General features: G+C 36.7%; 1 protein-coding gene across 1 annotated transcript in view; it reads right to left on the bottom strand.

Annotated features, from left to right (window-relative positions):
• Positions 1-19,468, bottom strand: part of CSMD1 (CUB and Sushi multiple domains 1) — a 1,120,396-nt gene that overhangs the window by 391,989 nt on the left and 708,939 nt on the right. Inside the window, exon 6 of the mRNA XM_069011476.1 lies at positions 5,620-5,732. Coding sequence (XP_068867577.1) covers positions 5,620-5,732 — 113 coding nt within the window. The remainder of the gene's footprint in view (positions 1-5,619; positions 5,733-19,468) is intronic.

Genomic DNA, 19,468 nt, shown 5'->3' with positions numbered 1-19,468 from the left:
GGGAAATCCAAACACCAATCATTGGGATACACCTTTTACACTACAATTTTTTATTTACAAATTCAGCTCGCCAAGCATTTAAAAAATATATTTACTTAATGCATTAAGATGTGCAATTCTAGTAGTGCTATATTTTTTTTATGTCAGTGAGCTGGTTTTCTTGACCGTGCTAATAATGGGGCACTAAATATTGCCAAAAATGCAAGATAGAAAGATCTGAAAAAATTGCTGAACAAATTAATTATGCAAAGATTTAAATCCAATTGGTAGTTCCAATATTTTAATGAAATAAATTATAATAATTCTGTTTGCCTAATCAAAGAGCAAACAAAGAAAAGAAAATTAAATTGACTGCTTGTTAGTATTAGTTTTGGCTGACTGGAAAAGACCAAGTTACAGCAATAATATAGCTATGATAAGATGATAATAAACATGATGTTAATTTGATTTGAGGTCAAAAGAGTAATTAAAGTATCTGTATGCTAACTATATAAAAAGTCTGATAATCTGAATTCTTACTAGGAAAAGAAAAAAAGTTTCTTATTCCATTGTTGCTCAAAGAGGTGCGTTGTGCAGACTCCCATACTGACTTGCTATTGAAAAGCCAGTGATGTTGCTAGATATGTTATGTTAATGTGGTGATTTAACACCAGATGGAAATTAAACTCCAAGTAAACCACTCCCCTTCACCTCAACCTTTCCAGCAAGAGGGGAACAAAGACAGACACTATGGGTTGAGATAACAAAAAGGAACAAAACAATGGAATAAGGAACATGCAGTAACAGCAACAATAGCAATAATAAAAGTATACAAAAAGAGAAGATATTTTACACACTACAGGAGCTCACCACATTGACTTAGTTCCATGGCTGCTGGGACAAAGATAGGATGGTGGATGCTCCCCATAGGTCACATCCATGCAGCCCCTGGGACAAAGACAAGATGGTGGCCACTTCCTTTGGCTGGTTCTCCCTGTCCCTGAGCCCAAAACAATGGAAAACAATGGTGGACAAACCCCTGAAAGTCAGATTGTCTGTGCCATGCCATGCTGCCAGTTCAGAAGCTGGACTTGACCCCGCATGGCTGCTTTGGCACTGGCACTGCACCAGTTTCTGCTGGGGTTTTGACTCTGCAACACAGGGGTCCTGCTTTTGTCAGCACCATGTCTTGGGGACACAGTGGCTTTACCATGTCTCCAAGCCATGTCCCAGAGGACCAGGAAGGGGATGAGTGGCAGCAGCAGAGGATGATCCCGACAGAGCTGATCCCAACAATCAACAGTCTCCCCAGTGGAGAGGCAAAATGAAGTGCTTCTGGGGTGTGCTCACCTTTTCTCGCCCCCAAAACTACCCCCCCAGCAATGATGTGGCTGGTCTAGAACAGCAACCTGGCCCTGCCCACATGGGTCTAAGGCCTGCCTCCTCTGCATCCAGGACAGTGAGGCAATAAAAAGCTCACCTGTGCACAAACAGAGGAGCACAAGTACATGATGGTGGATGGGTGACACAAATGCCACCTCACCCTGGCTCCCCTGGAACCACCCCAGGTCCATTGCCACAAGTGCAGAAGAAATGCAGAGGGTCCTGGGCAAGTAAGGGAACCTCCATACTAATAGAGACCCAACCTCCATCCCGGCCTCCCCAGGGCTGTCCCTGGTGAGACCCAGCCCCAAGGGCTGGGGCACAGCTCACTCTAGGAGCTCTCCAGTCACTTCAGAGACTGAAGAGGGGCCCTGCTCAGGGACACAGAACTCATTGTGGAGGAAAAGAGAAGAGCATTTTGGGTTTGCACAAGGCTAATTATGGAGTGTTTAGGGCAGGAACCAACATCGGGGAAAGGGATGGATTAAAGTGGCTTGGGAAGGAACAGGTGTGCAAAAATACAGGAATAAAGTAATGGCAGGGAACAGTTGCATGTAAGCTGGGGCTGGTCATTGTGGTTGTATGACCATGCCCTCTGTAGTAGCTCTATCTGTAGTGACTTTCAGGATTGAGGAACTCCAGTCCTTCATCGTCTAATTCCCAGTGAATCCGCAAGAGGTGTGTGAGATCAGAACAAATAGATTTAAATAGATTTATATTAAAAATATAAAAATGTCAAAAAAGTATTTGTGTATTGGGTTTTAGTGGCAGCTTTTTTGAGGGGGGTAGGGGTGCTACAGGGGTGGTTTCTGTGAGAAGCTGCCAGAAGCTTCCCTCATGTTTGACAGAACCAATGCCAGATGGTTCCAAGACTGACCTGCCACTGGCTAAGGCTGAGCCCATCAGCGATGGGATAACATATTTAAGAGGGAAAAAAAGTCACTGTGAAGCATCAACAGCAACCAGAGAAAAGAGTGAGAATATGAGAATATGTGAGGGTTGAGCCTGTTTTACACCACGGCAGTAACTGGTGAGTGATCTTTTGCTGTCCTTATCGCAATGCATTTTCTCTTACCTGGTGAGGTGCAGGAGTGAATGACTGATATGGTGGGCAACAGGCATCCAGCCAAGGTCAACCCACCACAGTCTTTATGATGCAATCTGAACATGGACAAGCTACCATTTTTTGAGGAGTATCTTGTGATTTTGTTTCATGAATAACCTTATACCTGACAGCTACTGAGAAAAATCTATATAAGAACTCTAAAATACAATAATGTACTATTTGGCAAAGCATTAAAGCTGCTTTCATTTAATATCTAAAGACTGCAATCAAAATTACTGACTTATCTATTTCCCCAAAACAATGAAGACTATTGTTCTTGTGCAGCATAATTATACACCTTCACCACGCACACATGAATGAACCAAGCAAGCAGTCATAAAGAGACAGCACAGACTGACTTTAAAGGACTATTCTTTCTAGCAAGCAGCAAAATGAGAAAGCAGCCTTAAGTAACATCAGAAAATAGAGTCCTGAATGCCCTGAGGATAGTTGCTCAAGATTTAGAATTTCTGGAAAAGTAGAACAATCAAAAGGATTCCTTTAGTTTGGTCTGGTAATGGGGACTCATCTATTAGTGAAAACGGTTACATTAAAAAGTCTATACAGTTACTTTAGGTGTCTCAAAGACAGAATAGCTCAATATATCATCATATCTATCCCAACTACATGTGTGTATTCTGGAACAGTCTGTTTAAACTATTGGGAATAGTTCCCCATAAGGAAATGCGTCTTGGAGGTCTGAGAGTCATATATTCTGCAATGCAGAATTTGCCCAGCAGACAAATATAAGGATTGTGTCTGGAGACAATCAGACTTTGGAGGCATCGTTTCACTGATATGTTTTGTGCCTGAAAACAAGGTCATGTATGTCACAAGACTTTCTTTTTGGTGGAGGTTTTTTTTTTTTGTTTCGTGATCAGTTCAAATAATTATTTAACTTGAGAAAAGCACCTAAGATGGAAATTTATGTCAAAGCTGTTGAATTTTAGCAGAAGTTTCTGAAAACAAAAATGTAACAGAGAAGCTGAGGGAGTTGGGACATTTTATCCTGGAGAAGAGAAGGCTTGGGGGGGATTGGGGTGGATCTTATTGGTGTGCATTAATACTTGATGAGATGAGAGGGTGTAAAGAAGGTGGGCCAAGAGTCTTCATGATGATCCATTGACAAGACAGGAAGCAATAAGCACAAATTGAACTCAGGAAATTTCACTTACAAGTAAGTGAAAACCTTTTTACTCCAAGGGTAAACACTGGCATCGGATGCCCAGAGAGGTTGCAGAGTCTAATCTTGGAGGTATTCAAAACCCACCTGACATAGTCCTGGGCAGTTTGCTTTAGGTGACTCTCGTTTGAGGAGGACAGTGGACTAGATGAGCTCCAGAGGTCTCTTCCAACATCTGCCATTGTGCAATTTGTGGTACCAGTAGACTACTCTAGCTGAAAATACTGTTACTTCTGCTTAGTTTTTAAATACACATGTAATATAATTACTAATGCTGTGTAATAAAAAAGGAGTTAATGAAGCTGTTAGATTAACCTGATTTTTATAACATTCTGAATTTTCATCCTATGGGTCTTGAAATATTTCTCCTATGTTTTAACACAGTTGATGCTTATATCACCAACAAAGGAATTTATTTAATTACAACTGAGCCTGATAAGATAGCTAGCTGTGTAATCCATGATCTCTCATGTAATTCAAAGAACTTTGCATTAAATACAGTAAATTTTATAACCCTTCATTTCAAAATTATTATTTAAATTAAGAAAGGAAATTTGTGTAACTGTAAGAATTTTAATTGCAATAAGATACTTCCACTTGTCATTCAAGGTATATTCTACATCAGGGAAGTTTACACTTATACCCAATATCTGATGTATTATGCAGATCAAGAGAGACACATCTGAAATAATGATCTCCCCAGATATTTCCCAGAAGTTTTAACTCCTTGGTGAGTATTTGTCTAGAGATAAGACATAATGAAGAAGAACAAAAGCTATTTTCCAGTGTATGTTACTTTATCCCAAACTTCCCCCTTGTTATTCTGTTGATTCATAGTTTTCTGGTGCATCAGCAGGACAAATCACATTGTTTTTGTGAACCCCAACTAACAGACTTAAGACACACAGAGTTAACATAAGCAGTGCATTTACATTCATAGTCCCCAGCAGTGATATTATATATGCATCCTTGGTAAACTTTGGAAAAAATAAGTTGTAAGTGCAAAGGATCACATACTTGTGCTGAGTTGCCAAAATGAAATGAAATTTTAGATTTTTTTTTAATGAAATGTTCAAATCATATTTAAAACTAAAAGAACGATGTATATTAAATGCTTTTGTTGCACATGTATGCCATAATCACCAGAAATATATAGTTGTTGCAGTGTATTTGTCATTTCAAAAATTATAGAGGTCCCACAGTTTCAGGAAAAATAAAACAAGTGTCTAAACTCCTAAAGGATTTGATGGTGTGGGGGGTAAAAGGGTTGAAACAGCTTATGTAAGTGCAGAATTTAAAAGCACAGATCAAATAAGAAGCTTTATCTTTTTTCAGTATAACTACCATGTCTTTCATCTTGAGTAATGATTTATAAAGTAGAAAAATCAATAAAGAATCCATTCAAAAAAATCACATTTTAAAAGGTATCTACATGAACATAAGTAGAAATGACAGCAACACTGACATCCTCTTGTCTTCTTTTGAGGTTGTATATGCAAATATATGCAGGAGCCTGAAATATAATTTGTACTATACTATGGTTGAGTCAAATTTCCAAAAGATGAATGTAGCTTCTGGATAAGAGTTAGATTTTGAATAATGAAGGAAGACAATGTTTAGATAGGAGCCTCCCTTTGTGTGGAATTGACTTTTCTGCAAGTTGCATTCCAGGCATGTTTTTAAAGCAAAGATCAGACTGACTGCAAAGAAATTTATTATAAAAAAGTGAGCAAGCAAATACATACTTAGAGCAAACTGTGTTGTGAAGCACACACACTTTTTCCAAAAGTAAATCCCTAGAGATGTTTGATCACACAAGGAAAACAGATATTCAGCATAAGAGCAGTAGTAGTATGAGTCAGCTTTTTACTATGAGTGTGATATTTAAGCATATTTCTCAAATTCCACCACCACTTTAGTGATGCTTAAATTTAAAGGGATTTTTTGGTGTAGTTTATGTGTTTCCTACCTTGAAACTGAGCATTAAATCCCTTTCGTCGGTGATTGCTGTCAGACGTAAAATGGAGTCGTAACCAGTTCTTACTGCTGATAACTGGAGAAGGTAGATTCATACCACTCAACCTGGAAAAAGAAAAAACAATCTAATATTAATGTTAAAAAAAAATAAATTCATGTGTACTCTACTTAAAAGAGAAAAAAACCCCCAAACCTCAGAATATGATAAAATATAATGATTCACTGTCATCTAATCTCAATGTATTACTAATTAAGTAGCTATTATGTTGGGAGAAATAAGAGGGGTTTTTTTTCTCCTTACAGCTATCCATTTTATGGTTAAAACTTGTATCTCCAAACTATTTTTCCATGATTTAAAGAAGAAAATCTGTCTTGTGAGAGTGTGTGCACACAAGTATAGGTGTGTAGGCATGTGTCAAAACATTCAGCAAAAAATAAGCTTATTCAGTTATGAAAAAATCTCATCACCTGACTCCTTGCTGAGGTAGTTACCTCACAGGAAGGCAAATCTCAAGTATTAAGAAATGTTAAATATGGGTTATGGATGCTATCTATTTTTTAGTTTGGGTGATAAATTATTGGTACATAACTATGCTGGTAGAACTGATTTTGTGTATATTAAGTCCTACCCACATTTAATAAGAAAAAAGAGAAGTCTAAGCACAACTGCATGCAGGCTACCCAACTTGCATAACTATGGATAGAAAGAAAGTGCACAAAGAATTTTTCTAATACAGGCAACAGGCCCTTGGGCCACACTGGATTATTCATTGTCATTCATTACACTACACCATTTGTTAATGGAATAGCTACCGCAGAGAACCTGATATGATTTAAATTCACGTCTTAGCTTATCAGATGGTAAACTTTTATTTTGTTTTGCACGAGCATGCTCCAGATTTCAAATTTTACCTTTTTTATTTTTTTTTCCCTGAATAACTCTGGAAAACTACACAAAATTAAGTTTCTCCTTTTCAAAAATGTTGATTACTTGAAACAAAAGTCAAACTGATGAATATCAGAAATTCTCAGCAAAGATATCATCTGTGTGAGGGTAGATTTGCCAGTACTAGAGTAGACACAGTACATATTTTTGGAGCTAAAAAATAACCAAACTGAAATGAGATTTAGTCTCTCTCCAGAATTAATCAATATAGTGATATACATGCCTTTTTTCATCATAGTATGAGATACCAGTTTCATTAAATATTCCAGATTACTAGGAAACCCATCAAGTTAATAAATAATGATTCTGGAGAAGTCTATTTAGAACCATGGCTGAATCCCTTTTTCTTCTGCAATAGAATAAGACCAACATATTGAAATATAGACATTCTTAATAGATGTTTTTTTATCTACTTAGGACATGCAAACTACATAAAAAAAATTCCATTTTTATTTATAATCTCATTTTCTTTATCTATTTGTTAACAACGTAAGGGACACCCAAATCCTACTTAAAAACAGCTTTGATTGAAAAAAAGGGTTGGTCTTTTACAAGAAGATTTACACGCTTCATTTTAGACATGGCATTATAGAGTTCTTAAAGGTGTTGGTTAAAACATTCAGACCTATACATGTTTCTATATCTTATTCAAATGGATTTTTATACTTTATATATTGTTTCACACACACTTTAGACTATTTTAGAGCACCACTCTAAATATTTCTAACTACAAACTGGCATTTTCTGTTTCAAATCTACTTAGAATTTGGGTGTGCCTGTAGAAAGTACTGTGATATAACCAAAAGGAAAAGAAAAAACAAAACCATATGCAGAATACAGACTCTATCTTTACTAGTACCTCTTAGCTATTGACAAAATGTATGCTAAATTTAAAAGTTTTTACTACATATAGGCTGTAGTCCATATCACTGAACTGATAATTCATTTGTCCAAGTGATGCCTTTTCCTGGTCTTAAAATCAAGAGTCATACACGGTTAGAAGGGGAAAACAGATTTTACCTTGGTGTTTATTTTAAGGATCCTTAGGTGCACACGTCCAGGTCATATGCACCAAGATGCACCCTGCCGAGTCTATCTATGTCTCTCTCTGTTTCTCTTTTTGTCTGACCCCCTCCCCAACATCGGGTATAACATTATAGGTTTTACTAATTAGCATATCTATCAAAGATTCCCCAATGAGAGGTTCAAGTGAGCCCCCCCTCCCCAAGGAGCCTTCCCCTGGATGGTTCTATCTTGGTTTACAGAATGTGTTCTGGAGAGGACCTTGGGGTCTGGGGCACACTGATCCCTAACTACGTAGCTTCTAAAATGTTTAGTCTTAGCTTAACAAACAAGTCCCAAGAATGTAGGCAAAAAGCACTAGGAATACAGAAGTTGTAAAAAGGTATAACAGGGGTATAAAAGCAAAGGCAAAAATCTTCATGGCATCACAAGTACACAAACTTACATCCTACAAACACTGTTCTGGGGTTTTGTTTTCTTTTATAAAAGAAATATACACACAGTAACAATCTATCTAGTATATCCAGAGCTCTGAATTTCAAAGCTGGCAAAACTCTAGGCTGAATATTAAACTGTATTATGAATTACATTGTACATTAATAAAAGATTAAATGAACATCATTATAAAAGCATGTTCATAGCAGATCTTTCCTTAGTTACGTTTCTAAGAAACAGCAATTTCCCAGACAGACAATACATAAGATATTTTCATATGTATGTGAACTCTGCAAGGAACCACTAAATAGTCTCAAATCTCCCCCATAATATTATGAAAGATAATATGAAAATGACACTGAGAGATTATTTTACGCAACCTATTTTAGCAGAGCTCTAATTTTGCTGCATGATTTCTTTCCTACTGAACTCTAGATAGGAATATGTTCTTCAACAGCAATGCTGTTTGTGTTTTAACTGGAGAAAGTGAGAAAGTGTAAAAAAAACAGTTGTTATTATCAATTCGTATAACTTCATATCAATTCCTGCTTAAGAGACTACACTATTTAAGGTTAAAACAACAGAAAATAATGGAATCTTAGAATGATTTGCGTTGGAAGGGACCTTAAAGATCATGTGGTTGCAACCACCTGCCACAGGCAAGGACACCTTTCACTAGACCAGGTTGCTCAAAGCTCCATCCAGTCTGGCCTTGAATACTCCAAGGGATGAGGCCTCCACAGGTTCTCTGGGCAACCTGTTCCAGTGCCTCACAACTCTCATATTGAAACTATTCTGCCCTGGACTGATGAACGCTCCCTTGATCTCTCCTGGGATCAATGTAGGCAGCTGTTTAAACCACAGAGTCACAATAGGCATTGGGAATGTGACCACTCCTTCTGAGGTGTTCAGGAAATACTAACAGGCAGGACTTGTGCAGGCAGATTGCTATGAAAGCAAAGGTGCAACTAAAGAAAAGTCGTCTTTATTTCAAGTGCATACACATATTATTCATTTCTGTTCTATATGAATATAGATAGAGCAATTTTAGCTCAGATTAGGTGTTAAATCTAAAATCAGATGAAGGCTTGGAACTTCCTTGTATCAGAAAAATTATTCAGGCAAGGTAAAGACCCACATATTTCTTAATATCAAAGTTCTCCTTAAAAGATTTCATGCTTTGATCTCTCTTAAAGATTTCTCCAATGCTGTCTGAAAGGAATATTGAAAGTTTCTCCATTCCATTTAGCTGAAGGCATTTATTGTATGGGAAGTAATACAAAAGAAATTAAATTCCTCATGTTTGAATTCTGCCTCTGCTATGAAAAATGTAATCCATTTTTGAATCTGATTTTAAGGTCTAGCATAGACAGTCTTCAAAATCTGTCCTAGCCTTGGATGGAAATGGTATCTAATCTAAATTACCTTAATCAAGTTGTTCAAGAACAAACACATAGATATGTATAAATAACGATATTTGTGCATTTTCTGGAAATAGTTGGTTTGACTTGAAGTGTGTTGAGTTTTTATCTCCTGTACTGATGGCAGTCAGGCACTTATTTTCTAGGATCAGGGAGTTAAAACCAGCAAGTGTCTCTTGGACAAGCGACATATTTGAATGCTCTGGGCTAAAAAGTCTTTGAGGCCAAGCACTGAAAGGGATTGAAGGAAGCATTAAATAGCTGTTTATTCACTGAGTATCAAACACTCAATGACCTGTTAAATTGCAATCTTGTGGGAGGAAAAAGAAACAAACAGAAAACAATTTTTCAAATAACATTGTAAGACAGTGCATTTACCTTAGGGCTTAGAATGAAGATTGCACATGGAACCTAAAATCTCTAATTTCTGCATACTAGGTGTTGCACTGTGCTCTATGGAACAAGACAGACTCGCAGGGAATTCCTGTGCCTGTTTCAGCATCATAAAGAACGAAAGGGGCAGGGTTTGAGAGCTTTATAGCTATATTAGTACCACACTACACCTCTGGTGGCAAACACTGCATCTTACAAGAAATAATAAGAAATAATTAAACAACCCCAACTATTCTCCCTCTAAATCTGAAGCCAGCCAGGCTGTTGCAGGATCAGAGACAGCAGAGGAAACTCTCCTGTTGTTCACTGCGAGCCGCAGATAAACCTTTTCATGTTATACTACTTCAAGTGATGTTTTAATTTTTATTCTTATTCCATCATTTCCTCACACAGACATTAATCTACTGTTTATACAAGTGTAATAAGACATTCTATTTCCATGCAGGCTTGAAGGAGTGATATTTTCCTTATGTATAGTACGTCAGATACAGAAGCAGAACGTCCTTTGAAGTCTATTGCATTATCAAGAGATTGGGAAACGCTTTATCAAAATTATTACTAACAGAATTGTCACTGAAGTATTTTTTCTCTAGTTAAGATTTTCCAGTAGTTATTTTTTGACTCAAATTCAGATATAGCAAATCTACTTTACATTTACTAAGAGAACTAATCTAGAGAGGAGTAATTTTGGTTTTGATTTTGGATCTGTTAATAAAAAATTAATGCTTTTGTCTGAAGAAATAAACCAAATCTTGTTTCTTTTACAAGGTTCTTGACATTGTTTTGACTATAACAAACAGATAATCTTATCTTATAAAAATACTGACACTTCAGTTTCATGAAAATGCAGGAAAGAATTAGAATGGGTTTTGTCAACTCATCTACCCTTATCCTTCTAATTTAGCTGCTTTCCCCATTTTGTACTAAGCCAAATATCTATATAGTTGAAGTAATATTATTTATTAAAAATACAGTAAAAAAGAATAAAATTAATTGAATCAAGTCTAAACAAAATAAAATTCAAAAGTACAGACTCTATAAGGGCTAGTTCAGATAAAAAAAAAAAACACAGAAGTCCTCCAACAAAGCCTATTATGCATCAGTTTTAAATACTCCTGCTATTTCTATATTCACCTAACCACAGAAGTATTCCTATTCTCTAGAATGTGTTTGTTTATTTATTTATCTATTTATTTATTTTGGAAAAAGTGAAAAATATTGTTGTGGTTTAGGAATGGTATTCCCCAATTTAGTTCTCCCACTGAGACTCCAAACCACACTACTGCTCTCTCACTCCCCCCTGCTCCTTCCCTTCACAGCCCAGTAGGATGGAGTTGAGAACTGGAGGCACAAAATGTGAAGATCATGTGCTGAAATAAGAACAATTTACTGAAAACAGCAATGACATAAGAACAGTAACACCAACAATATTAATAGCAAAAGTATACAAAAAAGTGGGTGATTCATATACTAACATGCTCACAGGGACTGGAAGGCAGTGAACAATGGCAGACAATGCCAACATATTTTTTGACCAGAAGCCACTCTCTTCTTTTTGGAAGTCAGAGCCCCTTACCCCTACCCTCGGCAATGCCCTGTGGTATAAAATAACCTCCTGGACGTGCCCACAGCCACACCCCATCAGCTACTGCAAAAAATTAACTCTGTCCCTGCCGAAACAAGGGCAAACATTTAATGAGTTCCCTTAACAGGTCTCTGGGTTAGGAGAAAAGGAGAAAAGAAAACTGTACCCTAATTTTCAGCTGAGAGCTATCTTCCATTTTGAAATCCTCTCAGCTAAAATATTAATATGAGCATCCCTGCAGATACATGTCGAAACAAGAACTTTCAAGGATCATCACTCACTAAGTGACAAAATAATGGGAGGTAGTTTTTCAAGGTATAAACTATGATGATTGCAGCAAATTAATGAAGACAATGTCTATGCATGTGTGCATATATAGTCTCTCTGTATGTATTATCTATATTCTATATGTAAACATCTATATTTAGTATAGATATATTAAGAAAGAATATTAGAGATTTATTACCTCAAACTCATTTTACCACCAGGATGGCCAAGGCCGTATCTGTTATTAACTACGAGCAAGTAATGAGCTGCATTAGCTGTAAGTAAATGTGTAGTTTTGCAAGCTGTGTTAGAGGGCTCGACACTGAAACATGCACACTGTGGCTCAGTTTCACAGATATGAGATGCACTGACAAGCAGCTGCTGCCTAGAAGAAGTTCTTTTCTGTTCTTCCTTCTCCTACATTTACTTCTCCTCCCTTAATCCTTTGCTTCCGTATTGCCCCTCCTTACATGTATCAACTTTGATTCTTGCTGGAATTTCTGTGTTCTTATTAAAACACTATAATGGAAGAAAATTGTCCTCTCCTCCCCAGTCCCTCCAGGTGAGACATCTGTGTGCCATTTTAGTGAATTAAATTGCTCATGGAAAAGAGAAACGAGTCAGAACTGACATGAATTCAGTGTCAGGAGTACAGGAAAAGCAAAGTGAAATGAAGCTGGAGGTCACGACTTGGGGAAAGAAAGAATTTATACATGAATATAAATTAGGGAACAACTCAACAAAATGTAAGAGGGGATAGATAGCTTAATAAGACTATTTACAATACCAATGACGTCAAACAATACTTATTATGCTTGATAAGTGAGACCAGGTTATCTCCTAAATAAGAACTATCAGTTTAACAGGACAAATGTAAATCCTCTCTTCCTTATGTAGTATTTGAAATAAGAGACTACTTAAAACAGCTAACACAATCTACAAGGAAAGGGTTCAGAAGTGGGGAGAGGGAGAGAGAGGGGCAATGTGAGGTGTTTCTTATTTAAAGTAATTACATCCAGCATGATCTCTGCCTACTTCCTTAACCATATGTTGTTATACTGGATGCTGTCAATAAATACTTTCATTTGCATTGTACCTTATTACCTCCTGGGACAAGAATGAATCCAAACCAGTGGATATGGTTTGGGGTAAGGATTTTTCACCCTAATTTAAAGACATAGGAGGACCTTAGCAAATCTTAGCTTGCTAAATGCCCCTAGATGTTCTCTTGAGCATTGTTCAGGAGAACTGGGTATGTCCCAGCTCACCTCTCAGTGACAGCTGTTTTCAGGTGAGTCAGGAAAACTAATGACTAATAGTAACCCAGAAGGCTCTCGCTGTAAAGGAAAAAATTCACAAGCATCTTAAGTCATGATGGACCACAAGGAGTTTGCCAGAGAATTTTATATCAAATACTTTTGTCAGTCTGTGTCTAAGAAAACAGCTCAAATGAAATGCAGAACTGATGAGTGTAAAAAGCATGAAAGAAAGGAAAACACAGACGTAAGGGAATAAGCCCAGGAATAAGGTTTTACTATGACACTGTCAATTTCAATGATTCAGATACTTTCCATTGAATAGTCTAAGAATGCAATATTTTTTTTTTGCTCAGTTATCCTTCACATTGAGAGTTGAAGGCTTAATCATTAATAAATGAAAGCATTCAATGATATTGCCTCTTCAAAATGAAATAACCCAACATTAAATAAAGGACTATGTTCCATAATTGTTTTATGTGGCATTACTGTGTAGTTATTACATTCATTAAGCTCATTACTAACTTCACTGTATTATAAAGAAACACTGTCCAGTAAACATTTTAGGTGTATGTTTCATAAGGAATGATTCTTAACAGGAGAAAAGTAAGAAGACTACTTTGCCTGTGATAATGAATTTTGAAAATTTTATGTAGTCATTACAGAACATTTTGAATCTGGCAAAATATTGCTTACTCACTTTGTTCCTTTCTCATGGCACATATTGACAGTTATATTGGAACAGGCTGACAACTTATTTAAAACTAAATTAGGATAACTCAATATAAAATTCTTTAAGGCCACATGTTTTCTTTTTCCCCTAAATAAAAAAAGTTCTAAGTGATAAGACCATAGCCAGACAGGTAAAAATGGAAATGTAAGCAGAAATTTTATATATTTTCCAAAAACCTATTCAAATCGTACCCTCCCAAGATAACAGCCTAAGTTCCTTATGTGGTCTGAGCAATTTACAGGTATGCTTAAAAGCCCTTTGGCCCAGTGAAATGAGGAGAGGTAAGGCTTCATCTTATCTAATCCAGTTGTTAGCAGTGAGTGATTGTCAGGGTCTCCTCCCCCTGCCATGTAGCCCTGGGAGAGGGGCCCTGGGGGGAGGCACGGGGTTTCCCTGCCCCTGGTCAGCCTCGTTCCCCAGTGGTTGGTTTGTGTTTCCCTGCGCGGGCAGGGACCCTCAGCCCAGACTGTGAGGGGTTCTCGGCAGAGATCCCACCATGCGGCTGGAGAAATAAACATCTCTCTGAAACATCTATCAAGAATCCGTCCATATATATTTCTTTTCCACAGGACTCCTGGTTTGATATATGCGTGTTACAGTAATCCCCGCTGTAACAAGTGATCTCCATCTGTGAGAAGCTCCTTTTATAGACAACAGAGAGGAATAAATTTTTTGGGACTATATATAATCGGAAGTATTTTAGACTTCCTCATTAGTTTGAGATGAATCTCACCTTGGAATGCAAGAGCTATAGTGAAGAGATCAGTAAACAGCAACACCTGAGCATCATTCAAGGCATATAAATGCTATTGTATGTTGCAGTATGAGTGGCTATAGCCACAATGACCCCAGACCCAACAGCAGCATCTAAGCCTTTGTGGTCAGGCACTGATGTCTGAGTTGACCTCTCAGTTAGGGTGAGTTCCTATAGCCCTCACTCTTTTAATTTGGTTGTCGAGAATTGATTGGTTACTGTTCTCCCCTCCTAGTTTTATGTATAAGGCCATAAATATTTATCTCCTTAGTTGAATATGTATTAGTTCTAGAAAGTTCTGTGTTACTTGATGACCCACTCATAGACTGTCTCTGACCCTGCCTACAAGTTATCCCCATTGGTTGCCTCCTTGTTAATGCCTCCCCTATTGCCTTGCCCGATTGGCTGTTACCCTTATCCCTGCCTTCCTTTCTCTGAGTATAAAATCCCTGGACCCTCTTGTGAAATCACCTTTTTGTCCAGCTTTTCGTTCCCTGGATCCTTCATCTGCAATAAACCTAGCCTGTAGAGCCCACATGGAGAGTGCCTCCTGCTTCTTCGCCTCTGCTGTCGCTTCTACCACCTTAGCCTGGGGCTCGCTCCTCAGAGCAAGGGGCTCGCCCTTAAAACTGCCGTGACTTGCCAGCCAAGGACTGTCAGCAGAGAGACTCTGTGTCACCCTCCGAGCTATCCCTAGGTTTGGGGTTTGGCATCTCAATTGTAATTCAGCTTACAGGACATATGACTTAACTCAGAACTTTATTCTCCAAAGACAAACCTTTCTGTTCTAATTCTGTGCACAAAAACACCCAGGCTCTTGTGTGTATTTTGTCATACTTCAAGCTGCATGTGATACTTGAACATACTTTCTGTTTGGCTAGAGGTTAAAACCAAAGGCAAGAGCTTTTTATGTTTTGTAACTGGTGTTTGGAATAAGAACATCTTGGTTTGTTGATTCAACAGTGTTAGCAAATATTTTTCTTGATTACTGTTGTGATATTTAACAAACATCTTAAGGACAATATTCCATGGCATTCTGAATTCTTCCTCTGGAAGATTATTACCGCTCTCAAGCTGATGAATAAAAGAGCAGTAATTCCTTATATGTCTAGGGGTCTTTCTGATATATGGCTTTCATTGTCCACTAAAACTGGAACATTAAGTTCTAGGACACCACAATCAATTAGATTTTATTGTTTAATACAGTGATATTCCACCCAGGCCCTGAGTTCTGCCAGCCACTTTTTAGCATTCAAGGAGCTCTACATCCAGAGCCAGAGAAGATACGTGTAAGGTCCTGAAGTTAAAATGGCAGTTTTCCTGAAGGAAAACAAAAATTTAAAACAAGCTCACAAATGAACAAATATAAAACTAAATTGAAGGCATTTTTACTGCTACAAATATATAGTAATTGGGCACTTCAGAGATAAAAATGCTGCTTTAAAAGTTGTTCCATAGCTGAGTGTAATTATTAATAGCTGCAATGATAAAATATAGGTCTTTTAGCACACACAGTATTCTGTTTATGAGAACTGCACTTATAGATAGTGTTTTTACCACAATTATTCAGAGGCATTTTTGTTAACATTCTGAAAATTCCACATTTTTTACTGTGTTCATATTAATCCTTTAACAAATTCTTTAGTGTCCATATAGAGAAAACTTTAAATTCTCTGATAAAATTCAGAAACTGCTCATCTAAACAGAAGCTGCCAATTTTTAATTTTTTTATTTCTTTAACCTTCAATTATTGTGAATTATTAGTAGAGGATTAAGATCCAACAAGATACAATGCTAAAACCAGATGTATGAATCAACGGCCAGTAACTATCAATCTTATTATAACTTAAAAACTCATTTAAATAAGAGCAATACTAGGGCAATTTTTTTAGGTACATCAAAGTATTCAATAGGGGATTTTTCTATACTTCTGTGTTAAGAAAGACTGTTCTGTGCTACTCTATGTGGTTGCTACTATAAGATTTTCAAAATAAACTAAAATGAATATACAAATATAATGAATTGAAAAATGTTTTTCCATTCTGTGCAATTAATTTAATTTTATTACTTTAGTAACTGTTCACCATTATATATTTTATATTGGATGAGTTGTTTTGTTTTTTTGTTTTAATGAAAGGTTTCAAATATCCCATTTTGCTTTCTTATAAAATAACTAATGAAAAACAGAAATCCAGGGGGGAAAAAAACTGATTAAAAGAGTCATTGGAAGTAATGCTTCATGATTTTTTTGTTAGACTTTCATTTGCAGAAATTACATTGTCTGTTCTGACTAAGAAAAACCTGCATAGATTTCTGTACTTAAAACCTCAGTCCATATGTGAGGATGTTTAGCAACAGTCTCTAAAAGATGACTGTGAGAATACTTTTAAGAGCTCCTTTAGGCTGTGCTTCTCTGCAGTGAGTATTGAGAATGAGTTTAGGATCAATCTATCTGACATGTTAGATAATAACAAATAAGGAAAATTATTTTTTTCTCTATCTTCTTTTATGATTCTCTATTATTAATCTCTTCGACCATAAATCAATGAAATCCTGTTATCTTACAATAGATTTTAGCTATATCTGGTAAAAGAAAATAACCCATTGGTTCCCAGCTGCAGACTCGGGGGGAAAGGAGCTGCTAATAGACAGAATTGCAGGTCTTCCAGGAATAAATCTGTACACAGCTTACTTTAGTTTCTTGGAAACAAGAACAAAAAAAAAAAAAAATCCCAAAAAACCTACCACTACCAGAAAAAAAAATCTTCATGCATTTTGTCTTAAAAACTTTGTCAGACTTCAACCAGATCTGGGCCCCCTGGCATAAGAAAGACATAGACCCGTTAGAGTGGCCATCAACAGAGGGAGCACCTCTCATGTGAAGACAGGCTGAGAGAGCTGGGGTTGTTCAGCCTGGAGAAGAGAAAGCCCCAGAACACCTTGAAGAGGGCCTATAAGAAAGACGGGGCCAAACCTTTTAGCAGGGCCTGTTGCAATTGGACAAGGGGTAATGGTTTTAAGGTGAAGGAGGGTCAATTTAGATTAGATACATGGAAGAAATTTTTCACAATAAGGGTGGTGAAGCACTGACACAGGTGTGCAGTCAAGTGGGGATGCCCCATTCCTGGAAACATCCGAGGTAAGATTGGATGGGGCTTTGAGCAACCTGATTGAGCTGAAGGTGTCCCTGCTCATTGCGGAGGGGTTGTGCTAGATGTCCTTTGAAGGTCCCTTCCAACTCCAACTACTCTATTTGAAAAAAAACCCAACTAACAAACAAACGAAGAAAAACACCCCAAACCCTAAATACTATACAGAATTTAATTGGTGCATCTGTTCAATATTTTCCAATTTTAACTCTCCATTATCTGATAATCATGTAATTTATCTTTTAACTCTTTTATTTTTGAAACTTGCTGGGTGAAAGATTATTCATCTTCCTTCCTATGATAGAAATAGAGCTAGTAAAAATGTATTCTCTATCAAAAATGACTCATAGGTGCAACTTCAGAAAAATTAACTTACTTTTGGAACATTATATACTATATTACTATAAAGACTTATGTCTGTATTTAAGGAAAAATAGAGACCATTAAAAAAGAAAATATATCTAAATTGAGCCCTCCTTGATAGAGCTACTACAAATAATAGTGTATTTCCAGGTACATTTTATGTTTAATATGACAGTGTTAATAAAAAGCCCAGCCTTTATCTGACTGGACCAGACAATCTCAGATCAGTTTTTATGGACTGATTATTACCAAATTAGGATGCAGTTCTGAAAATCCCTGATCTATACTGAATTCCTGATGAATTCCTCATGCAGTGAGCTTGCAGTATTGGCTCCATCTGGCATTAGGAGTTTCTTTGTGTCCATAAAAAGGACTATAAAATGTTTCTGTCTGAGAATACTGAAAATAGAAAATCTTTGTGTCATAAGTTTAAATGTTTTATCGGTTCAATCTGTAACACAATGCAGATGCTAAGATGCTGACTCTTAGCATCTTTGAAAGTCATACTATTTTGTACCTTCATGTGGACATAGTTCAAAATTTGGATAAAGAATTTGAAAATTTGAGTGTGATCAGCAAATATACTACTTGGATGAAGCACTGGCATGACTGCAGCCAAGCAGTGATAATATTGGTAACATTAGAAACAAACAAGTAAACCAACCCACCATGTTCATGTAACCCTAACTACATGTCCAAACAATATGATTAGTATTTCTGAAATAAAAGTTTTTTCTTGGGATGGAAGCTTTGTGCAGGTCTATCACTTTTTTCCCTAAGGATGCTAAGCACTGAGTTAGACAAGAACCACTGTATTTACTCATTTCAGTGATGGTATGTGTTTCATTGATACTCTCAAGTGGTAAAAGTTAACTTTGCTGGGTTTTGTTGATACTTGGATTAGATAGAGCTAAGGCAAATGTTTACGTCTTTACTGTATCTTGCCAAGCAAGTTGATTTACCTGCATTTTTAACATGTTCTCATTATATTGACCATATTACTTTGTACTTACAGTTGTATCATTAATTAGAAAACTCTTTTTGTCTTCTTAAGCTATTCTTAAATGGCAAAAAGTAACTATTTCCACTTGAAACACCAAGCTTTACCCCAATAATAAAGCCAATGGAGAACAGCACAATTTCTATTAATATATTCCAAACTGGTTTGGTTTTGGTTTTGTTGGTTTTTTTTTGTTTTGTTTTGTTTTCCCTGTTTGTCTGTACACAGAAATTTAAGATACTGGTTAAAAACAAACAAAAAACCTTGTTGTTTCCCCACAAATACTGTTTGGTAACTATCAGAAAATAACTGTAAACAGGAAGGATCACGCAACCCCTGTAGTTAATAGGAATTGACATTTATGTACCCACCTTCACAAAACTTGTCTCTCTCATTTGGAATTATAATATAATGAAATAAAATTTCTGGGCTGTATCAGCAGTAGAACATGCCAAACAGTAACTATGACAGTTTGACAGAAAATGTTGGCTGCATCTTGTTGGGACAAAATTTCAG

This window comes from Aphelocoma coerulescens, chromosome 3 (assembly GCF_041296385.1).
Source record: "Aphelocoma coerulescens isolate FSJ_1873_10779 chromosome 3, UR_Acoe_1.0, whole genome shotgun sequence".
NCBI lineage: Eukaryota > Metazoa > Chordata > Aves > Passeriformes > Corvidae > Aphelocoma > Aphelocoma coerulescens.
This window is presented reverse-complemented; position numbering and strand designations above follow the sequence as displayed.